Raw genomic sequence first — 17,009 nt, 5'->3', positions numbered from 1 at the left:
CTAACATGCTATTTGTTTTCCTAACTGCTTACTACAAATTATAGGAAAAAATTATCTTTGAATCCTAACTACTGCTGTGGTTTGCCCACTGACTTACCCGAGCCACCAAAAGGATAAGCAACTTTAACTTTCTCCACATTATATTCATTCAGCCAATGTCTTGACATTGGCAGGTATATGGACACATTTATCTGTTTTGTAGTAAATGCCTACTATTTTCTGTGTGCTTAAGCAAAGCAAGTATTTCATTGTCCTATACAGGGACACATGACAATAAACTCACTTGAACTTGAACTTGTCCAATCAATTATCCTTTATTCCTTTGCAATCACATTGGATTTTTGCCACAGTCTATTTCCCCATCTAATATTTTATAGTCATCAAGTCTGCATACATTACACTCATACATCTTATAAAATTCATTGATATAGATTGCAGATTGCTGAATCCCAAGCACTGATTTTTGCAGCTTCCACTTAATGCTCGGCCTAACTAAACAATTCCCTGTTATCTATTCATTTATCAAAGTTAAATCCAAGCTAAGACAAAACTACAGTGAGGCTGGAAATTTCAGTTGTGACTATGTCCAATATTTCCTATTTTTAATTATATATCCAAGTAAATCTATCACACAAAAAGTGAAAAAGAAATGTGAGAATGTTTACCATGGGGTCTGTTTGAACACTTTTGATAATCCGTGCAACTGGTATCCATTGATACCCTCTTATTTACTTTGCAAGATTTCATAATCAAATGATTTTCTAAGTGTCGTGTTATCATTGCTGAATGATTGCTTCTAGCGTTTTACTCACTAGTAGTGTCAAGGCAATTGGCATACTTCAATATTTTTTTTCCCTGCCTCTTGCTTCAATAGATGGATAACATTTGCTAGCTGTCTCTCAAAGAATCAAAGAAGTTTGCAGCACAGAAGATGGCTCTCAGGCATGTTAAGACCAGGCCAGGAAATAAAAGAATATTAAATTAATTCCTCTTCCTAGTTAATGATCCATAGCCTCATGACTCTTCAAGTGCTTAACCATGTAGCTTAAAATATAGTAAGAATTATTGCATTCACCAATATTTCAGATTATTTGTTCCAGGCCCTTATCATTAATTTGAGTGATTTTTGTCCATCAATTCACCTTTAATTTTTCTGCAAATACACTTAAAATACTTGACCTTAGTTATTGATCACTGTGCCAGAGGAAATGTCCTTCCCGTCTAGTCAGAATACACATTCCATAAATTCATATACTTTAATTTATCTCCAAATCTCACAGAGAAAACTAACCCCCAGTCTCTTCATATCTCTAATTCTCCAGCTCTGACAAGATATTTGGAAAATCTCTTATGCAGCATATCACATTCCTCCTGTGCTGTGGTGACCAGAACTGTTCTGATGAAGGGTCTTCAACCTGAAATGTGAATTATTTTTCTCTTCCCACAGATGTGGTCTAACCTGCTGAGTATTTCCAGCAAATTCTGTTTTTGTTTTAGCCATTTTGGAATGGAAGTAATGCTGGATAAATTCTAGAATTTCTAAGTGTCTGTTAATCCAATATGCTCTTTTACTATTAATAATACTATTTTTTATCACAGTCATCCCCTTGCTTCTCCCCACCCTTCCCCTTTCACTGCATCATGAAACATGCTTGTTTTCCAAATATTCTCAATGCCGAGGAAGTTATCACGCTGAATTGTTCCCTCTATTAAACTTGCTGAGCACTTTCAACATTTTTCTTTTTTAATTCTGCACTTAGTGCATTTGCTTTTTTTTTTGCTTTAAGATAAGTTGCAACCAACACAAGTACCTATTTAATAACATGCTTGTTTTTGTTATTGTCACTCTTTGGCACGTAGTTGGGATTCTAGTTCCTTTAGATTTTAATTTTGATTTGAAATAATTCAAAAAGTAAGCAAATAAATAATTTTCTTTTTTAATTTTCCCTTTTCTCTCCTTAGTACAGTAAAATACTAATAGTCCGGCATACTCATGGCTTGGTAGTGCCAGACCAGCAGATTTTTCGAGCTTTTGGATGTTAATCCTATGAATACCCAGTATTTCTCATGTGAATTAAAAGGACATGAAGAATTGAACCTAATCGTAGATATCCCAGTCCTTGAAAAGAAAGTAGCACATTTTCTCAATGGTGCAAATGTCTTTTTCAGCTCAGGAGTCAAGAGTCAAGAATGTTTTATTATCATATGTCCCATATAGAACAATTAAATTCTTACTTGCAGCAGCACAACAGAATATGTAAACTGTAAATAATATTATAAACTGGAAAAAAAAAGTTCAGTGTGTGTGTACATACACATATTCACATATGCACATATATACTAATCATGTGTGTGTGTGTGTGTGTGTGTGTGTGTGTGTGTGTGTGTGTGTGCGTGTGTGTGTGTGTGTGTGTGTGTGTGTGTGTGTGTGTGTGTGTGTGTGTGTGTGTGTGTGTGTGTGCGTGTGTGCGTGTGTGTGTATATATATATATCTATATTACTAAAAGTCTGATCTTGACCACTTTTGGCCCACTATGCTGCAATTTCTGAGAGAACGCCGCCACCTACGGCCGTCATTTTTGGCCACCTCACTCAGAGCCCATGTCTGCCTTCCTGGACCAGAGGATTTTTCCCATCGATGAAAAATCAGAGAGATATTAATGTTTTTAAAAAATGCACCATTCTCTCTGCTGCCCCTGCTGGAGGGAGGGGGAGTGACTATTTAACCAGGAAGAGGTGTGCCTCAATCAGTCTCTGCAAGATGGAGGTCACATCTCTCTGAGCTCTGAATAACACTGAATACATGTCTACTCAACTGTGAGTGCCCTTAATGTGGTTTGAAAATGAAAATATGGTTGGTTTGAAGTAAAAAGGCACTGCCTGAAAATGGTTGTTTGGGGGGTTTGGGTTGAAGTAAAAAGGCACTCTCTCTCTCTCCCCTCCTCTCTCTCCCCACATCTCCCCCCCCCCTCCTCTCCTCCCCCTACCCCCTCCCCTCCCCCCTCTCTCCCCCCTCCCCCCTCTCTCCCCCCTCCCCCTCTCTCTCTCCCCTCTTTTTCTCCACTTCCATCCCCTCCCCCACCCTCCCTCCGCGGAATGCGGATCTTCTGGTTAGAAACATAGACATAGAAATATAGAAAATAGGTGCAGGAGGAGGCCATTCGAACCTTCGAGCCAGCACCGCCATTCATTGTGATCATGGCTGATCGTCCCCAATCAATAACCGGTGTCTGCCTTCTCCCCATATCCCTTGATTCCGCTAGCCCCTAGAGCTCTATCTAACTCTCTTAAATCCATCCAGTGACTTGGCCTCCACTGCCCTCTGTGCCAGGGAATTCCACAAATTCACAACTCTCTGGGTGAAAAAGTTTTTTCTCACCTCAGCCTTAAATGGCCTTCCCTTCTATGACTGTGCTCCCTGGTTCTGGACTCACCCAACATTGGGAACATTTTTCTTGCACCTATTTTCATTCAAAGCTTCTGGTTAGGAAACACTCGGATGGTTTTTGTAGGAACACACTCCTCAGCACATTTCCTTATGAAGTCTGTAACAACTGTGGCATATTCATTCAGGCCCGTTGCCGAGTTCTTGAACATTGCCCAGTCTACTGACTCCAAGCAGTCCCACAGTCGCTCCTCTGCCTCTCCTGACAAGCTCTGTGCAGTCCTCACCATTGGAGTGCACTGCAATTGCTGCCTATATGCAGGAAGAAGCAGCACCGCTGAATGGTCAGATTTCCCAAAGTGAGGGCGAGGGATGGAGCGATAGGCATCTCTAATGTTCGAATAGCAGTGGTCAAGAGTGTTTAATCCTCTGGTGCTGCAGGAGACATGTTGGTGGTAGTTAGGGTGCGATTTCTTCAGGTTTGCTTTGTTGAAGATCCCGGCTCTGACGGTAAAGGCTTCAGGGTACGCTGATTGGTGTTTGTTGAGCACAGCGTGCAGCTCCACCAGTGCTAGACGGATGTCTGCCTAGAGTGGGATGTAGACCGTGGTCAGGATGATGGAGGTGAATTGCCTCGGGAGGTAGAAGTGATGACACTTCACCGCCAGATATTCCAGGTGTGGGAGCAGGAGTTGGACAGAACTGCCAGGTCTGAGTACCACAAAGAGTTGGCCATGAGGCAGGCACTTCAATCTACTTGTAGTTCTGCCTGTCGGCCACGTTTCCGAACACAAAGGAAGACTTCCAGGCACTTTATTAACTGTTCCAGCGATTCTTCGCGAGGTCAGGAATTCCACTGCGATCGGGAATTCCCTTACAGTCGGCAGCTCCATTGCCGTCGGTAGATCGCAATAGTATTAAAGCGTTTAAATGTATAAGCAGCTTGTTGGTTACAGCACTGATTTATGCTGTTTCTTTTATACAGTTAACTCAGAACAGGGGCGGAAAACCCGGAGGGGCCACGTCCCCTCCATGTTTTGAGAGGTGGGAGACATTCCCTCCCCCCCCCCCCCAAGTTTTTGTAATCCGGATTTTAAAACCCGGTGAAATCTCCGCTTTCCCCGAGACAGTGGGGGTGGGACTGATGATCGAGGGTGCCGATTGGACGAGAGAGAGACGTCGGTCAGCAGGCAATGGGGGCGGGACATGATTCAGCGCGATGATTGGAGGAGGGAGGAGTGGGGGGGGGGGAGGTGGGAATGAGGATAGAGCGCGGTGATTGGAGGAGGGAGACGTGGCACAGACCTGCGCCTCATCCGCAGCCAGGATCGACCCCGGCCGGCTCTCCGGCGCTGTCCCGAGTACCCCCACCCCCCCCCCCCCCGTGGTGGCCAGAGAGGTCATAGAAGGTTGATAAAGGTCGGCAACAAAGATACTCCGCCATAGGATCTTTGGTCGGGAACCAGACGGGCCAACGCAGAGAAACAGCGCTAAACCCAACTAACTCTGCCTGTCCCGCCAGGTAAGCCTACAGCCTTTCTGGACTTGCGGGAAATATGGCCAGCGCGGAGAAACAGCGCTGGTGTCCCGTCAGTCCAGACAGGGCTGTAGTTAACCTGGTGAGACAGGCAGAGTTGAGCTGCATTTAGCGCTAGATTGAGCCTCCGAAGCCTCGTGTGTGTGTGAGTGTGCGCATGCGCGCGTGGCCGCCAAAAAATTGTGTTCCCCGGTCCCCTCCATGTTTTGATAGCGAGTTCTGCTCTTGACTCAGAACTACCATATTTGATGATTTTCTGCTGTGTTGCTGGCAACGTCGCCACAGACTGACACCGTTAGGAAAGACGTGCTGCCCTCTATACAATCTGGTTTGGTTTGGTTTAGAAACAATACAGCTCAGGAGCAGGCCCTTGAGCTCACAATGTCTATGCTGAGAACATGATGCCAAGACCAACCCTTATCTGCCTGCACACAATCCTTACCGCTCCACTCCCTGCATATCAATGTGCTTATCCAAAAATCTCATAAATGCCACTATCATATCTGCTTCCACCACCACCCACTTGCTTATGTGCTTCACAGATATCACTCTTTCTAAACTCCTGTTGCAAGTGTCCTTGAAAGATAAGCTCATTAACTGGTTTATTATTGTCATATTTACTGTGATACATTAAAAATCTCCCTAAGACCTGTGAGATGGATTTCTCCATATTCATTGTCATCTATTGCATGCCATTTGACAGAGCAGATGATATCCAACTATCATCCAACTGTGCAGTCCCACTTGCCTTTTCCTGAATGCAAACCTATCATCTTCCTCTTTTGAATCCTCTGGGCTCTGCTAGACTGTGCTTTCACGCTCTACTGAGACGGCACTGCTGATTTCTTTGTCTGCTTGCCTGATTTAAGCACAGCTGTTTATCTTCATATAACACACGCCTCAAATCTATGTTCTGCCCATGTGGCATCAGTAACTGAGCTGGTGTTAGCAGGGAGAGAAATGATGATATAAAATGCTCTTCTGCCACTATTTCTCAAGGAATGTCATCATTATCATGAAACGTTTTGTCCCTTAAGTAAGGAAAACTGTCTAAATGTGGCATACTCTGTACTTCAGTGGATCCACACCTCCTCCTTTTCAGGGGAAGTAATTTTGGTGGTGGATGAGATGACACATACTCTCGTGAGTCAGCAATGTTAAGTGGGAAGAGTAGTGTACTGATGCTACTGTTCTAAAAACCTGTGCGGACCAACTGGCGGGAGCTTTTACGGACATTTTCAACCTCTCACTTCTGAGAGACCTCTACACTACACTACTCTTCCCACTTAACATTGCTGACTCACGAGAGGTTCCCACCTGCTTTAAAAGGGCATCAATTATACCAGTGCCCAAGAAGAGAAAGGTGACGTGCCTCAATGACTATCGACCAGTGGCACTAACGTCGGTGGTGATGAAGTGCTTTGAAAGGTTGATCATGGCGCAAATCAACTCATACCTCGACAAAAACCTGGACCCACTGCAGTTCGCCTACCGCCACAACAGGTCACTGGTGGATGCGATCTCGCTGGCTCTCCACTACATTCTGGACCACTTGGACAGCAAAAACTCATATATTAGGCTGTTATTCATTGATTACAGCTCGCCATTTAATACGGTCATTCCCACCAAGCTGGTTACCAAACTCGCAGAACTGGGTCTCTGCGCATCCCTCTGCAATTGGATTCTCGACTTCCACATTCACAGGCCACAGACTGTTCGAATTGGTGGAAAGTTGTCAGCCTCGATAACAATCAGTATGGGAGCACCTCAAGGCTGCGTGCTCAGCCCCTTGCTGTACTCACTCTATACTCATGACTGCATAGCTGGTCATAGTGCGAACTCCATCATCAAGTTCACTGATGACACCACTGTTGTGGGATGTATCACTGATGGGGACGAGTCAGAGTATAGAAGAGAGATTGACCGACTGACCAAATGGTGTCAGCACAATATCCAGGCCCTCAACACCAGCAAAACCAAGGAACTGATTGTCGACTTTGGAAGAGGTAGGATGGGGACCCACACTCCCGTTTATATCAAAGGGTGGAAAGGGTCAAGAGCTTCAAATTCCTGGGCGTGCACATATCTGAAGATCTCTCCACACCCGAGAACACTGATGCAATTATAAAGAAAGCACATCAGCGCCTCTACTTCCTGAGAAGGTTAAGGAGAGTCGGTTTGTCAAGGAGGACTCTCTCTAACCTCTACAGGTGCACAGTACAGAGCATGCTGACCGGTTGCATCATGGCTTGGTTCGGCAACTTGAGTACCCAGGTGCGGAAAAGACTACAAAAAGTAGTAAACACTGCCCAGTCCATCATCGGTTCTGACCTCCCTACCATCGAGGATTAATGTTCCATGCTAGACATTCTATCAATTTAAAATGTATGGGGGAAGGAACCAAGGGCATTGATTCAGATTTCAGATCAGATTCAGATTGACCTGTTGCATTGTGGCTTGGTTCGGCAACTTGAGCGCCCAGGAGCGGAAAAGACTACAAAAAGTAGTAAACACTGCCCAGTCCATCATCGGCTCTGACCATCGAGGGGATCTATCGCAGTCGCTGCCTCAAAAAGGCTGGCGGCATCATCAAGGACCCACACCATCCTGGCTACACACTCATCTCCCAGCTACCTTCAGGTAGAATGTACAGGAGCCTGAAGACTGCAACGTCTAGGTTCAGGAATACCTACTTCCCCACAGCCATCTTGCTATTAAACTCAACTCAAACAAAACACTGAACATTAATAGCCCATTATCTGTTTATTTGCACTTTATCTGTTTATTTATTCATGTGTGTATATATTTATATAATGGTACTAGACCAAGTGCAGACCCGTTGGGTCTGTTCCCCCAACGTGCGGTTGTGGGGGGGGGGGAGGCGGCATGCAGCATCACACACTAACTACACCTATCCTCCCGCACTCACGCTAATAGAGGGAAGGAGGGGGGAGAGAGAGAGAGAGAGAGAGGGGGGGGAGGAGAGAGGGGGAAGGAGAGAGGGGGCGAGGGGGGGAGAAGAGGGGGGGAGAGAGAGGGGGGGGAGGGGGGGAGAAGAGGAGAGAGAGGGAGAGGGGGAGACAGGAGGGGAGGAGGGAGAGAGTGGGAGAGGGGTGGTGAGATGAGAGGGGGGAGGGGGGGAGCAGGGGTGGGTGGAGAGGGGAGGGAGGGGGGGGGGAGGGGGGGGGTGGAGGAGAGGGGGGGGGAGGAGAGGGGGGGAGGAGGAGAGGGGGGGAGGGAGGAGAGGGGGGGAGGAGGAGAGGGGGGGAGAGGAGAGGGGGGAGAGGAGAGGGGGGAGAGGGGGGAGGAGGGGGGAGGGGAGGGGGGGGAGAGGAGGGGAGGAGGAGAGAGGGGGGAGAGGAGAGGGGGAGGAGGGGAGAGGAGGGGGGGAGAGGAGAGAGGGGGGGAGAGGAGAGGGGAGAGGAGAGGGGGAGAGAGGGAGGGTGGGAGAGGAGAGGGAGGGGGGAGAGGAGAGGGGGGAGAGGAGAGGGGGGGGAGAGGAGAGGGGGGAGAGGAGAGGGGGGAGAGGGGAGGGGGGTAGGAGAGGAGAGGGGGGCGAAGAGGAGAGGGGGGCAGAGTAGAGGGGGGGAGAGGAGAGTGGTGGGAGAGGAAGGGGAGGAGAGGGGGGAGGGAGGGGGGAGAGAAGAGGGAGGGGGGAGAAGAGAGGGAAAGGGGGGAGAGGAGAGGAGGGGGGAGAGGAGAGGGGGAGAGGAGAGAGGGGGGAGAGGAGGGGGGGGGGGGGAGAGAGAGTGCCTTTTTACTTCAACCCAAACCCAAACAACCATTTGCAGGCAGTGCTTTTTTACCTCTAACCATATTTTCATTTTCAAACCAAATTAAGGGTACTCACAGTGCTGTAGACATTTGTCAGTGTCATTCAAAGCTCTGATTGAGGCACACCACTTGCAGAGACTGATTGAGGCACACCACTTGCAGAGACTGATTGAGGCACACCACTTCCTGGTTTTATAGTCCCTCCCCCTCCCTCCAGCAGGGGCAGCAGAGAGAATGGGGAATGTTGTAAAAACATTAATATCTCTGTCAATTTTCATCGACGGGAAAAATCCTCGGCACACATGCGGCGGAGGGGGGCTCTGAGCGAGGTGGCCAAAAATGACAGCCGTAGGTGGCGGCGTACTCTCGGAAACCGCAGCACAGAAAGCCAAAACCGGTCAAGAACAGAGTTTTAGTAATATAGATATGGACACACTGATCTGTTCTGCATTCATGCCTACTATGTTCTGTTGTGCTGAAGCAAACCAAGAATTTCATTGTCCTATCTGGGACACATGACAATAAACTCTCTTGAATCTACATTGTGGATAGTGTCCAGGGTTAAAGCAGAATCCTTCTGGGAATGAAGTCATTCCCAGAAGGTGTCACATGGGTGTCAGAGCTTATGGGGAGAAAGCATGAGAATGGGGTTAGGAGGGAGAGATAGATCAGCCATGATTGAATGGCGGAGTAGGCTTGATGGACCGAATGGTATAATTCTGCTCCTATCACTAATGATCTTATGAATAAGAGAATAAGTGATGTGATAAAGAGTAGGATATCTATATTATCATGGAGTCAGCATGACCTTTCAAGAGACCCTGTGGCAAAAGGTTTGGTTACCCCTTTGTCGATATGGACGCTGCCTATCAGAATGGTTACTGCTTGAATTCAAATGAGCTCTTATTGTTGCCGGAGCAACAGCTGCCTATTCTTTACAACCTTGGCTTGTGAGTCAACGTGGTTAATTAGCATAGTGTGCCTACTACACTGATTTTTTACTTAACAAATCCATGTGAACCAATCTGGGAGCTCCATATCTAATATGGAGCTCTAATCTTCACATAATTAATATCATGAAACCTCTTTATGCATTGTTCTGTATTTCTGAATTTATTACTCTTCAAATATCAAATGATCTACCACTGTGTTTCTGAAAGGAACTCTAAGTGGCTCCCCCCCCCCCCCCCTTTCTTGGAGGACGCCCCTCCTCCAACTAATCAACCTCCACTCTTCTCTCATTCAATACATTTGGAGACTTGTTCCCTCTTTCTGTCTGCCATTGTCTATGAAAGCGCTTATTGCATTGATGTGTGTGAATGGGACAGGTTTGTTAAAAGGCTGGCATCACTGGGTTACAGTGAGAGGCTGGATGGTAGGAAATAAGGAAATATGGAAGTGTTTGTAAGAAATGTGCCAACATACTTGCATTCGTGATCATGATTGAAGATTTTAAAATTATAACCCTTAAGCAACATAAATATAGCTCCACCATTATATGCAGGTGTGTTTTTATTAAAAGGAGTATACTTTTGAAAGCTAATGAATTTCAAAAATAATCTATACTAAGGATTCACACAAAGTGCTGGAGTAGCTCAATGGGTCAAGCAGTGTCTCTGGAGACCATATAGAGACGATGTTTTGGGTCAGGACTTTTCTTCGCACTTTGTGTTTTCTTTTGTTATCCAACATCTGCAGTTTATTGCTTCTATACTAAGGATTATTGTTTTTGTATTCGAGACTAGGTGATCCTACTAGCTAATTATTTCCTACTAACTTTATGCTCATAATAACTTGGAGCTTCATTTTGCAGATTTTAAGCTGGTTGCAAAGATTTCAAGGCAGATTTGTCCTGGTTTCCACTGAAATCCATTTTCCAAATTTATAATTTGAAAGATCAAATCAAAACATGCAGGTACATGTGAAAATGCATTTCTCGCCTCATTAATGTTATATGGAATGTAATAGGCAACAAGAGAAAACAAGGCATCCAGCATCTGACCACCTGCCGTCTGGTTTATTTTCAAGAAAATACATTGAATCTGTTCCCAATCAGAGCGATGAATACATTCCAAAATAACACAACACACTTTACCAGCTGTTAATACTGTTCCTTTGAGGCTCACAAATGATCAGTAAAAGCTTTGTTAATATCTGTTGTTTGAATGGTACAACCACTGTAATAATTAAATAATTGTTTTCCAGGCAGCTGTCCAACCCGTCACACCAAATTTAAAATAGCCAATCTCTTGTGCTCTAAATGTCAATGAAAGAACATGATGATACCAATTATCTATGTAACATTGTTTTAGTTGTCATAAAACTTGCAAAAGAAAATAAAAATCCATACTTACTGGCTAATTCCACTTTGTTTGCCATTCATATGGTATATCTAATGGATTATTTTATAGAAAATCAGTGGAAAAAATATCTTGTCACACTGTGAGGTTTGCCATTCAGTCTGGAACCAACACGTAATATTTACACTAGGTGGTATTATCTTAAGGATCATAAGAATTGGAAACGGAACTTAAGTCAGAAATATGTGAACCATTTATCGTTGTCATTGGGGGAAAAAACAGCTTCTCCTATTGAGGATTCATGTTACTCTCTCATGAGCACTTTAAATTCGAATTAAATGTTAGGTACTTTCCCATGGGAGAAAAGACATTCATTACAAAATGTTTATTAAGGCTCCATGACCTAACTTTTTTTTTTGCATCTCTTTTCTAATAAAGATGAGTATGTTTCTCTTTCAGAGTAAGTCACTTGAAAAGAACAACTTTGTGTGATATTGAAATCATTGACACATACACTGTACATATTTGATCTTTGTTTGTTCATTAAATGCAAGAAATTGTGTTACACTAATATAGTGCAGTTCCACAGAATGTTCAAAAGTCTCTTCTCGGTTAGAATACATTGAGCAAACATTGATGTTTATCCTCAGGACTGCATTTACAGATAGCACATTGTAAATGCATTTTGTTTCACTTGGATTGTCTTTGTAGGTTTGCACTAGGAGTTCAATGCGATTTATTCCTTCACTTGTTAATATGAAAATTGAACAAGGAATGCTGTAGAATGTCTTGGTATTCAATTCATAAACAATTCAATTTACAAAAGGAATACAATTCATATAATCATTTTCACTTAGGTTTCGCTATCCGACTTTCACATTTCAACAAAAAAACAGATTTTTTTTTTCTGAGAGTGCGTCCCCAATTCTCAATTTATAAAGCATTTCTCAAAACCATTCTTGAGATTTGTCATCTTCGCTTGTGTTCGTGCTGTCACAAGGTTAAGGCTTTTGTCATTCTATTCATATCAAGAGAACAACGGTGAAGTCCCTTCTCCTGAAAGCATTACATGTCCATATCTCCATCATAGGCTAAAGTCAGAGGCTTCTGTTGGGGAGCCGGCCGTGTCTGGTGTTTTGGTTTCTTGCTGCAAAGGGAGACCAAAGATAACAACGAATAAACCTTCTCAAATATTAATGTTGCTAGCAAACAGAAAGATTTCTCAATGAGAAAAGAGATCCAACCAGATGGCTTATCCAAAGTACTGTATATAGAGGATTAATTTCATCATAGAACCTTTCAGAAAATTCAGAACCTTTTTCCCCAGTGTAGGAATATCAAAGACTAGAGGGCAAAGCCTTAACATGAGAGGCACAAAGCTTAAAGGAAATGTGCAATTTTTCTAATGCAGAAAATGGTGGGTGCCTGAAACACACTGCCAGGGATGGTGATGAAGTTAGATAGAATAATGGGGTCTAAGAGGCTTTTGGATAGGCACATGGATATGAAGGGGATGTAAGGATATGGATCAGGTGCAGTCAGAGGATATTACTTTAACTTTACTTTGTTTTTTTGTATGTCCTGTGCTGTACTGTTCTGTTCTATGTTCTAATTCATATTTTATAAATGCATTGATAATATTGTAATTATTCTTCCACCTATAAAATGATTCCTTACTAAGTTCAACAAATATCCACATAACCTAAACCTACTTCCTAAACATAGCATCAGTTTAGACTTACATTAGAGGATGGAATCAGAAGGAAGTATTTTAATTTTGGGGCACTGGACTGGTGATCCAGTCTGGAGATGCACTTAAAGGCATCCAAAAGCAGGTTGGTATCATAATTACTGAGAGAAAGCCCTCGCTCCAGGAGTTCTGGAAGATTTCAGGACTGCAAAAGTGAGAGAAGCAGGCTCAGTTGCACCCATGCTACTTATATAAGTAGAAAGTCACCTGCGAATGTTATAACTTTTTTGTAAGCTTACCTAAAAAACTATGATAACTGTGTAGGATAACAGGATCCTGATTAGCCTAGAATATATATATATATATATATAAAACATAGAAAAGTATAGCACAGGACTTGGCCCTTCAGCCCACAATGTCTATACCGAATATTAACGCTACACTAATTTTATATGCCTGTACATGATACATATCCCTCCATTCCCTGCATTTCCATGTGCCTGTCTAAAAGCCTCTTAAACAGCACTTTCATATCTGCATCCACCATAACCCCTGGCAATGTGTCCCAGGCACTTGCCACCCTCTGTGTAAAAAAACATACCCACACATCTCTTTTGAACAATCCCCCTCTCACATTACTGCTATGCTCTAGTCTTTGATATCTTCATCCTGAGAAAAAAATGTTCTGACCCTCTACCCTATCTATGCCTCTCATAATTTTATATAACTTCTTGAGGTTCCACCATTCAGCTGTGCAATAGTTATGGAGAAGAGGAATGCTATGATTTAATTCTTGTGCTGCCTGGTTCTATCAGTTGGAGGGAGTTCAAAACCATGCTATTTCTTTATTTACATATGAACGCAGTATATTTCCATGAGAGGATTTGGTGTAAGACATCAACTGCTTTGCAAGTGCTTATATTAACACTGTGATAATTTCCCAATGATGTTTAATCTGTGCGGAATACCCATTATTGTTTTGAAGGATGCAGTAAAGGAAACAAATTAATGCTTCATTATCAGAGTTAAGCAGGAGTGTCACAGGCAGATTTTGATATTTAGAATTATCCAGACTGTCTGGAAGTGTCCAACAGTTGAATTTGTACAGCAGCAAGGTAAATCCAGTCATTCAGCATTTAAAATATATATTGATTTCAAATTCTATGGAGCAAGCTATCCATCTGACACATTCTAATGAGTAATCTAAAACAATATTTTTAAACAATTAAGTTTGCATTTGTTTAAGACAGCATAACACTACTTTGATCTGACTAATTTGTTCTAACACAACTGATCTTATACTACATTTGCTTTATAAAAACATCAATTTATAACATCCAAAATAAGTGGAGAAACAAAATACACAATAACATTTATTTGAAAGGTTTCTAGCCATTAAAATAGTGATTGATCCATAAAAATTAAGACAGACCTAATTTAGGACACTAGCTTTCTAGATGTTGTTTGGTATAAGAAAGATTGAGGACTTTTTAACATTGGAAATAAAAAGTTGTTACCGACTTCCATGCTTACCAAATGAGATATGACAAGACAGTAATTAAGATAATGAGGAACACTACTGCAGCAGATATTCCATAAACCCAGACCTTTGGCTTGCCATCTGTCAAAGAAAATGAAAAAAAGAGTTAACGTTTTGGTTTAAATTGATTTAACATTTATAAACCAAGATTGTTTTAAACCAGTCAATAGAGAATATGACATATCAGGGGTGATTTTGTCCTTGATAGGCCATTGAGAGGGAAAGATATTGTTTGGAATTTACATAGGTGTTCCGACTTTATCTAAATAAGCACCATATTTTCAGACAATACAGAGTGTGCTAAATGGAATAGCTTCAAAAGAAGCACACAACTCAATAGGATCAATAAGGTGGAAACATTTTAACCAGCAAGTTGAACAATAAACAGTAGTTTTCTCATCCCCTTGACAACAATGACTTGGAGAACGGTGTTTTATCATGGCTGTTGAAAAAAAAATCCTTAATTTCAAGGAATAATAGCCCATGAATGTTGAAAAAGGAAAATGGATGTTGCAGTTAACTGGAACAGAATCATTTTACCACTAAGGCCCTGTATTTGAAATAAACAGATGAAATAAATAAGTTAGATCCATTCATTCCATGGAAGAGGCTAATACATTAAATAAATTTATTACACTGACAATTTCACGCAGAAAAATCATACTGGTAAAGAAAAAAAAAAGAATAATCTCTAGCAGTGAACACTCAGTGATGCATTCTGGTGTATTCTGAGCTTTTGTGGAATTTTGTTAGATGGTCTCTATTACTGCATCCTCAAAAACACAGCAAGTGATATTGGCACAGTTCTTATATACATTTGTCAACTTCCATGTCACACATCATTCAGGTAGAAATATATCTTTAATCTGAACTGAATAAATATCCCAAAATTATTTATCCATCACTACAGTGGGAGCACTCTTCCTACAAGGACTGCTGGAATTTTATACTTTTTCTCAATATGTAATTTGATGTGGATAACTGTGAAATTGCCAGCACAGGGCACTGAAGATAAATATTTACACTGAACAAGTTGTGATTGTAATAATCGAGTTGAAAAAATATAACTCAGAAATTGGTGACAATGCCATTCTACTCTTCCTGTTTGTTACTGACAACTGAGGGATTGTAGGAGAATAATTTTTTAATAATATAAAGTGAAGTGATAATAATGTCCGAGGAACAGCCACTATTTGGCACTATCAGAAAAAACTAGATCTTTCACAGTGCCGTGTTAGATTGGGATGCCTGTAACAAAATCCAAATGGATTATCCATCCAGTCTGAAGATGTTTGCTACATAAACTGATACATGATACCACAGGCATCAGAAGATGAACAATTTTGGAACAGAAATAATTAAATCTTTCTAGGGAGTCATCTCCCAACTCACCATTGAGTGCATTTGTTTGTACGTTGCAAATTCCGCATTTCACTTGACATACAGCTCAAACCTATCTGATAATTAGCTATAATAGCAGCTCAGAGGGAAAGTTGTTGCTTATAAATATTAACAAAAAGTTATTTTTCATTTTTCTATATCTAATATCTTTGAATCTCAGAAGCAACCTGTTCTAAACAATTCCTATAGAACTGAGATTTAAAAAAATATGAATTCATATTTAAAAACGTCAGCAAACCTGACTGTAACAATTCATATTTTGTCAATTTCAGTCCCATCATCACCAATGAAGAAGAAATAATTCACATATAAAAGTTGCAGCAACTATTAAGTTAAGAATTTAAATAGGGGAGTTCTATATAAACTCCAATTTGTAATAAAACTAAATGGCTAAATAGCAGCTCCATGTAAAGAAAGCAAAATAGCAAACAATATTATCTGTAAATTGCACAACATTGAAAATGTAATAGGGGTCTGAACAGTGAGCCTTCCCCACTTCCTCTGGTCATTTGTTTTGAATGAATATGCAACCTACAGATGGTTAAATGTAATGGAGTCTGAAGACAAATACAATACAAGCAATAGATCTGCATCTGAAATTGTGATTAACGAGAGCTATGGAAACAACAAGAACTAATGTGCAGCAGTTGTCTAGAAAGTACAATTCCATTTCACACTTAAAAATAACAATGGTAATCTGTTGTGATTGCATATCCTGAGTATGTGAGAGTTAGAGGACTGAAGAGTGCCTAATGTTGTTCCTTTATTTAAGTATAGAGAATCCAGGGAATTGTAACCCAGTGAGCCTCTTGTCAGTGGTAGGGGAAGCTATTGGAAGCAATCTTATGGATAGGTATTACTCCCATTTGGAAGAGAATGGGTTTGTTAGGGACAGTCGGCATGGCTTTGTCCATGAAGGTCATGTCTTACTAATTTCATCTTGTTTTATGAGGAGGTGACAAAAGTGATGGTTGAGGGTAGGGCAGTGGATATTGGATTTTGGTAAGGCATTTGACAAAGTCCCCCATAGTAGGTTGATCCAGAAGATTGAAATGCATGGGATTAATAGTTACTTGGTCATATGGATTCAGAACTGGTTTACTGCTCGAAGACAGATGGTTGTGGTGGTAGGCAAATATTCATGCTGGAGATCTGTGACCGGTGGAGTTCTACAGGGATCTGAGCTGGGACCTCTGCTGCTTGTAATATATTGAATTGAATTGAATTTCTTTATTTGTCATTCAAAATCAAGTTTGAACAAACTTTCGTTACCATGCAGCCATAACAGTAAAAAAGCAACAAAACACACAATTTAACACAAACATCCATCACAGTGACTCTCCTCCAGGCACCTCACTGTGATGGAAGGTAAAAAAAGTCTT

General features: G+C 41.9%; 1 protein-coding gene across 1 annotated transcript in view; it reads right to left on the bottom strand.

The window, feature by feature from the left end:
- Nucleotides 1-10,692: 10,692 nt before the first annotated feature.
- Nucleotides 10,693-17,009, bottom strand: part of thsd7b (thrombospondin type 1 domain containing 7B) — a 789,171-nt gene continuing 782,854 nt past the window's right edge. Inside the window, exons 27-28 of the mRNA XM_033024685.1 lie at nucleotides 14,220-14,307; nucleotides 10,693-12,143 (exon numbers count right to left, since the gene is read on the bottom strand). Coding sequence (XP_032880576.1) covers nucleotides 12,062-12,143; nucleotides 14,220-14,307 — 170 coding nt within the window. The 3' untranslated portion in view covers nucleotides 10,693-12,061. The remainder of the gene's footprint in view (nucleotides 12,144-14,219; nucleotides 14,308-17,009) is intronic.

Source organism: Amblyraja radiata, chromosome 7 (assembly GCF_010909765.2).
Source record: "Amblyraja radiata isolate CabotCenter1 chromosome 7, sAmbRad1.1.pri, whole genome shotgun sequence".
Classification (NCBI taxonomy): domain Eukaryota; kingdom Metazoa; phylum Chordata; class Chondrichthyes; order Rajiformes; family Rajidae; genus Amblyraja; species Amblyraja radiata.
The sequence above is the reverse complement of the archived record's forward strand: the minus strand, read 5'-3'. Positions and strand labels throughout refer to the sequence as shown.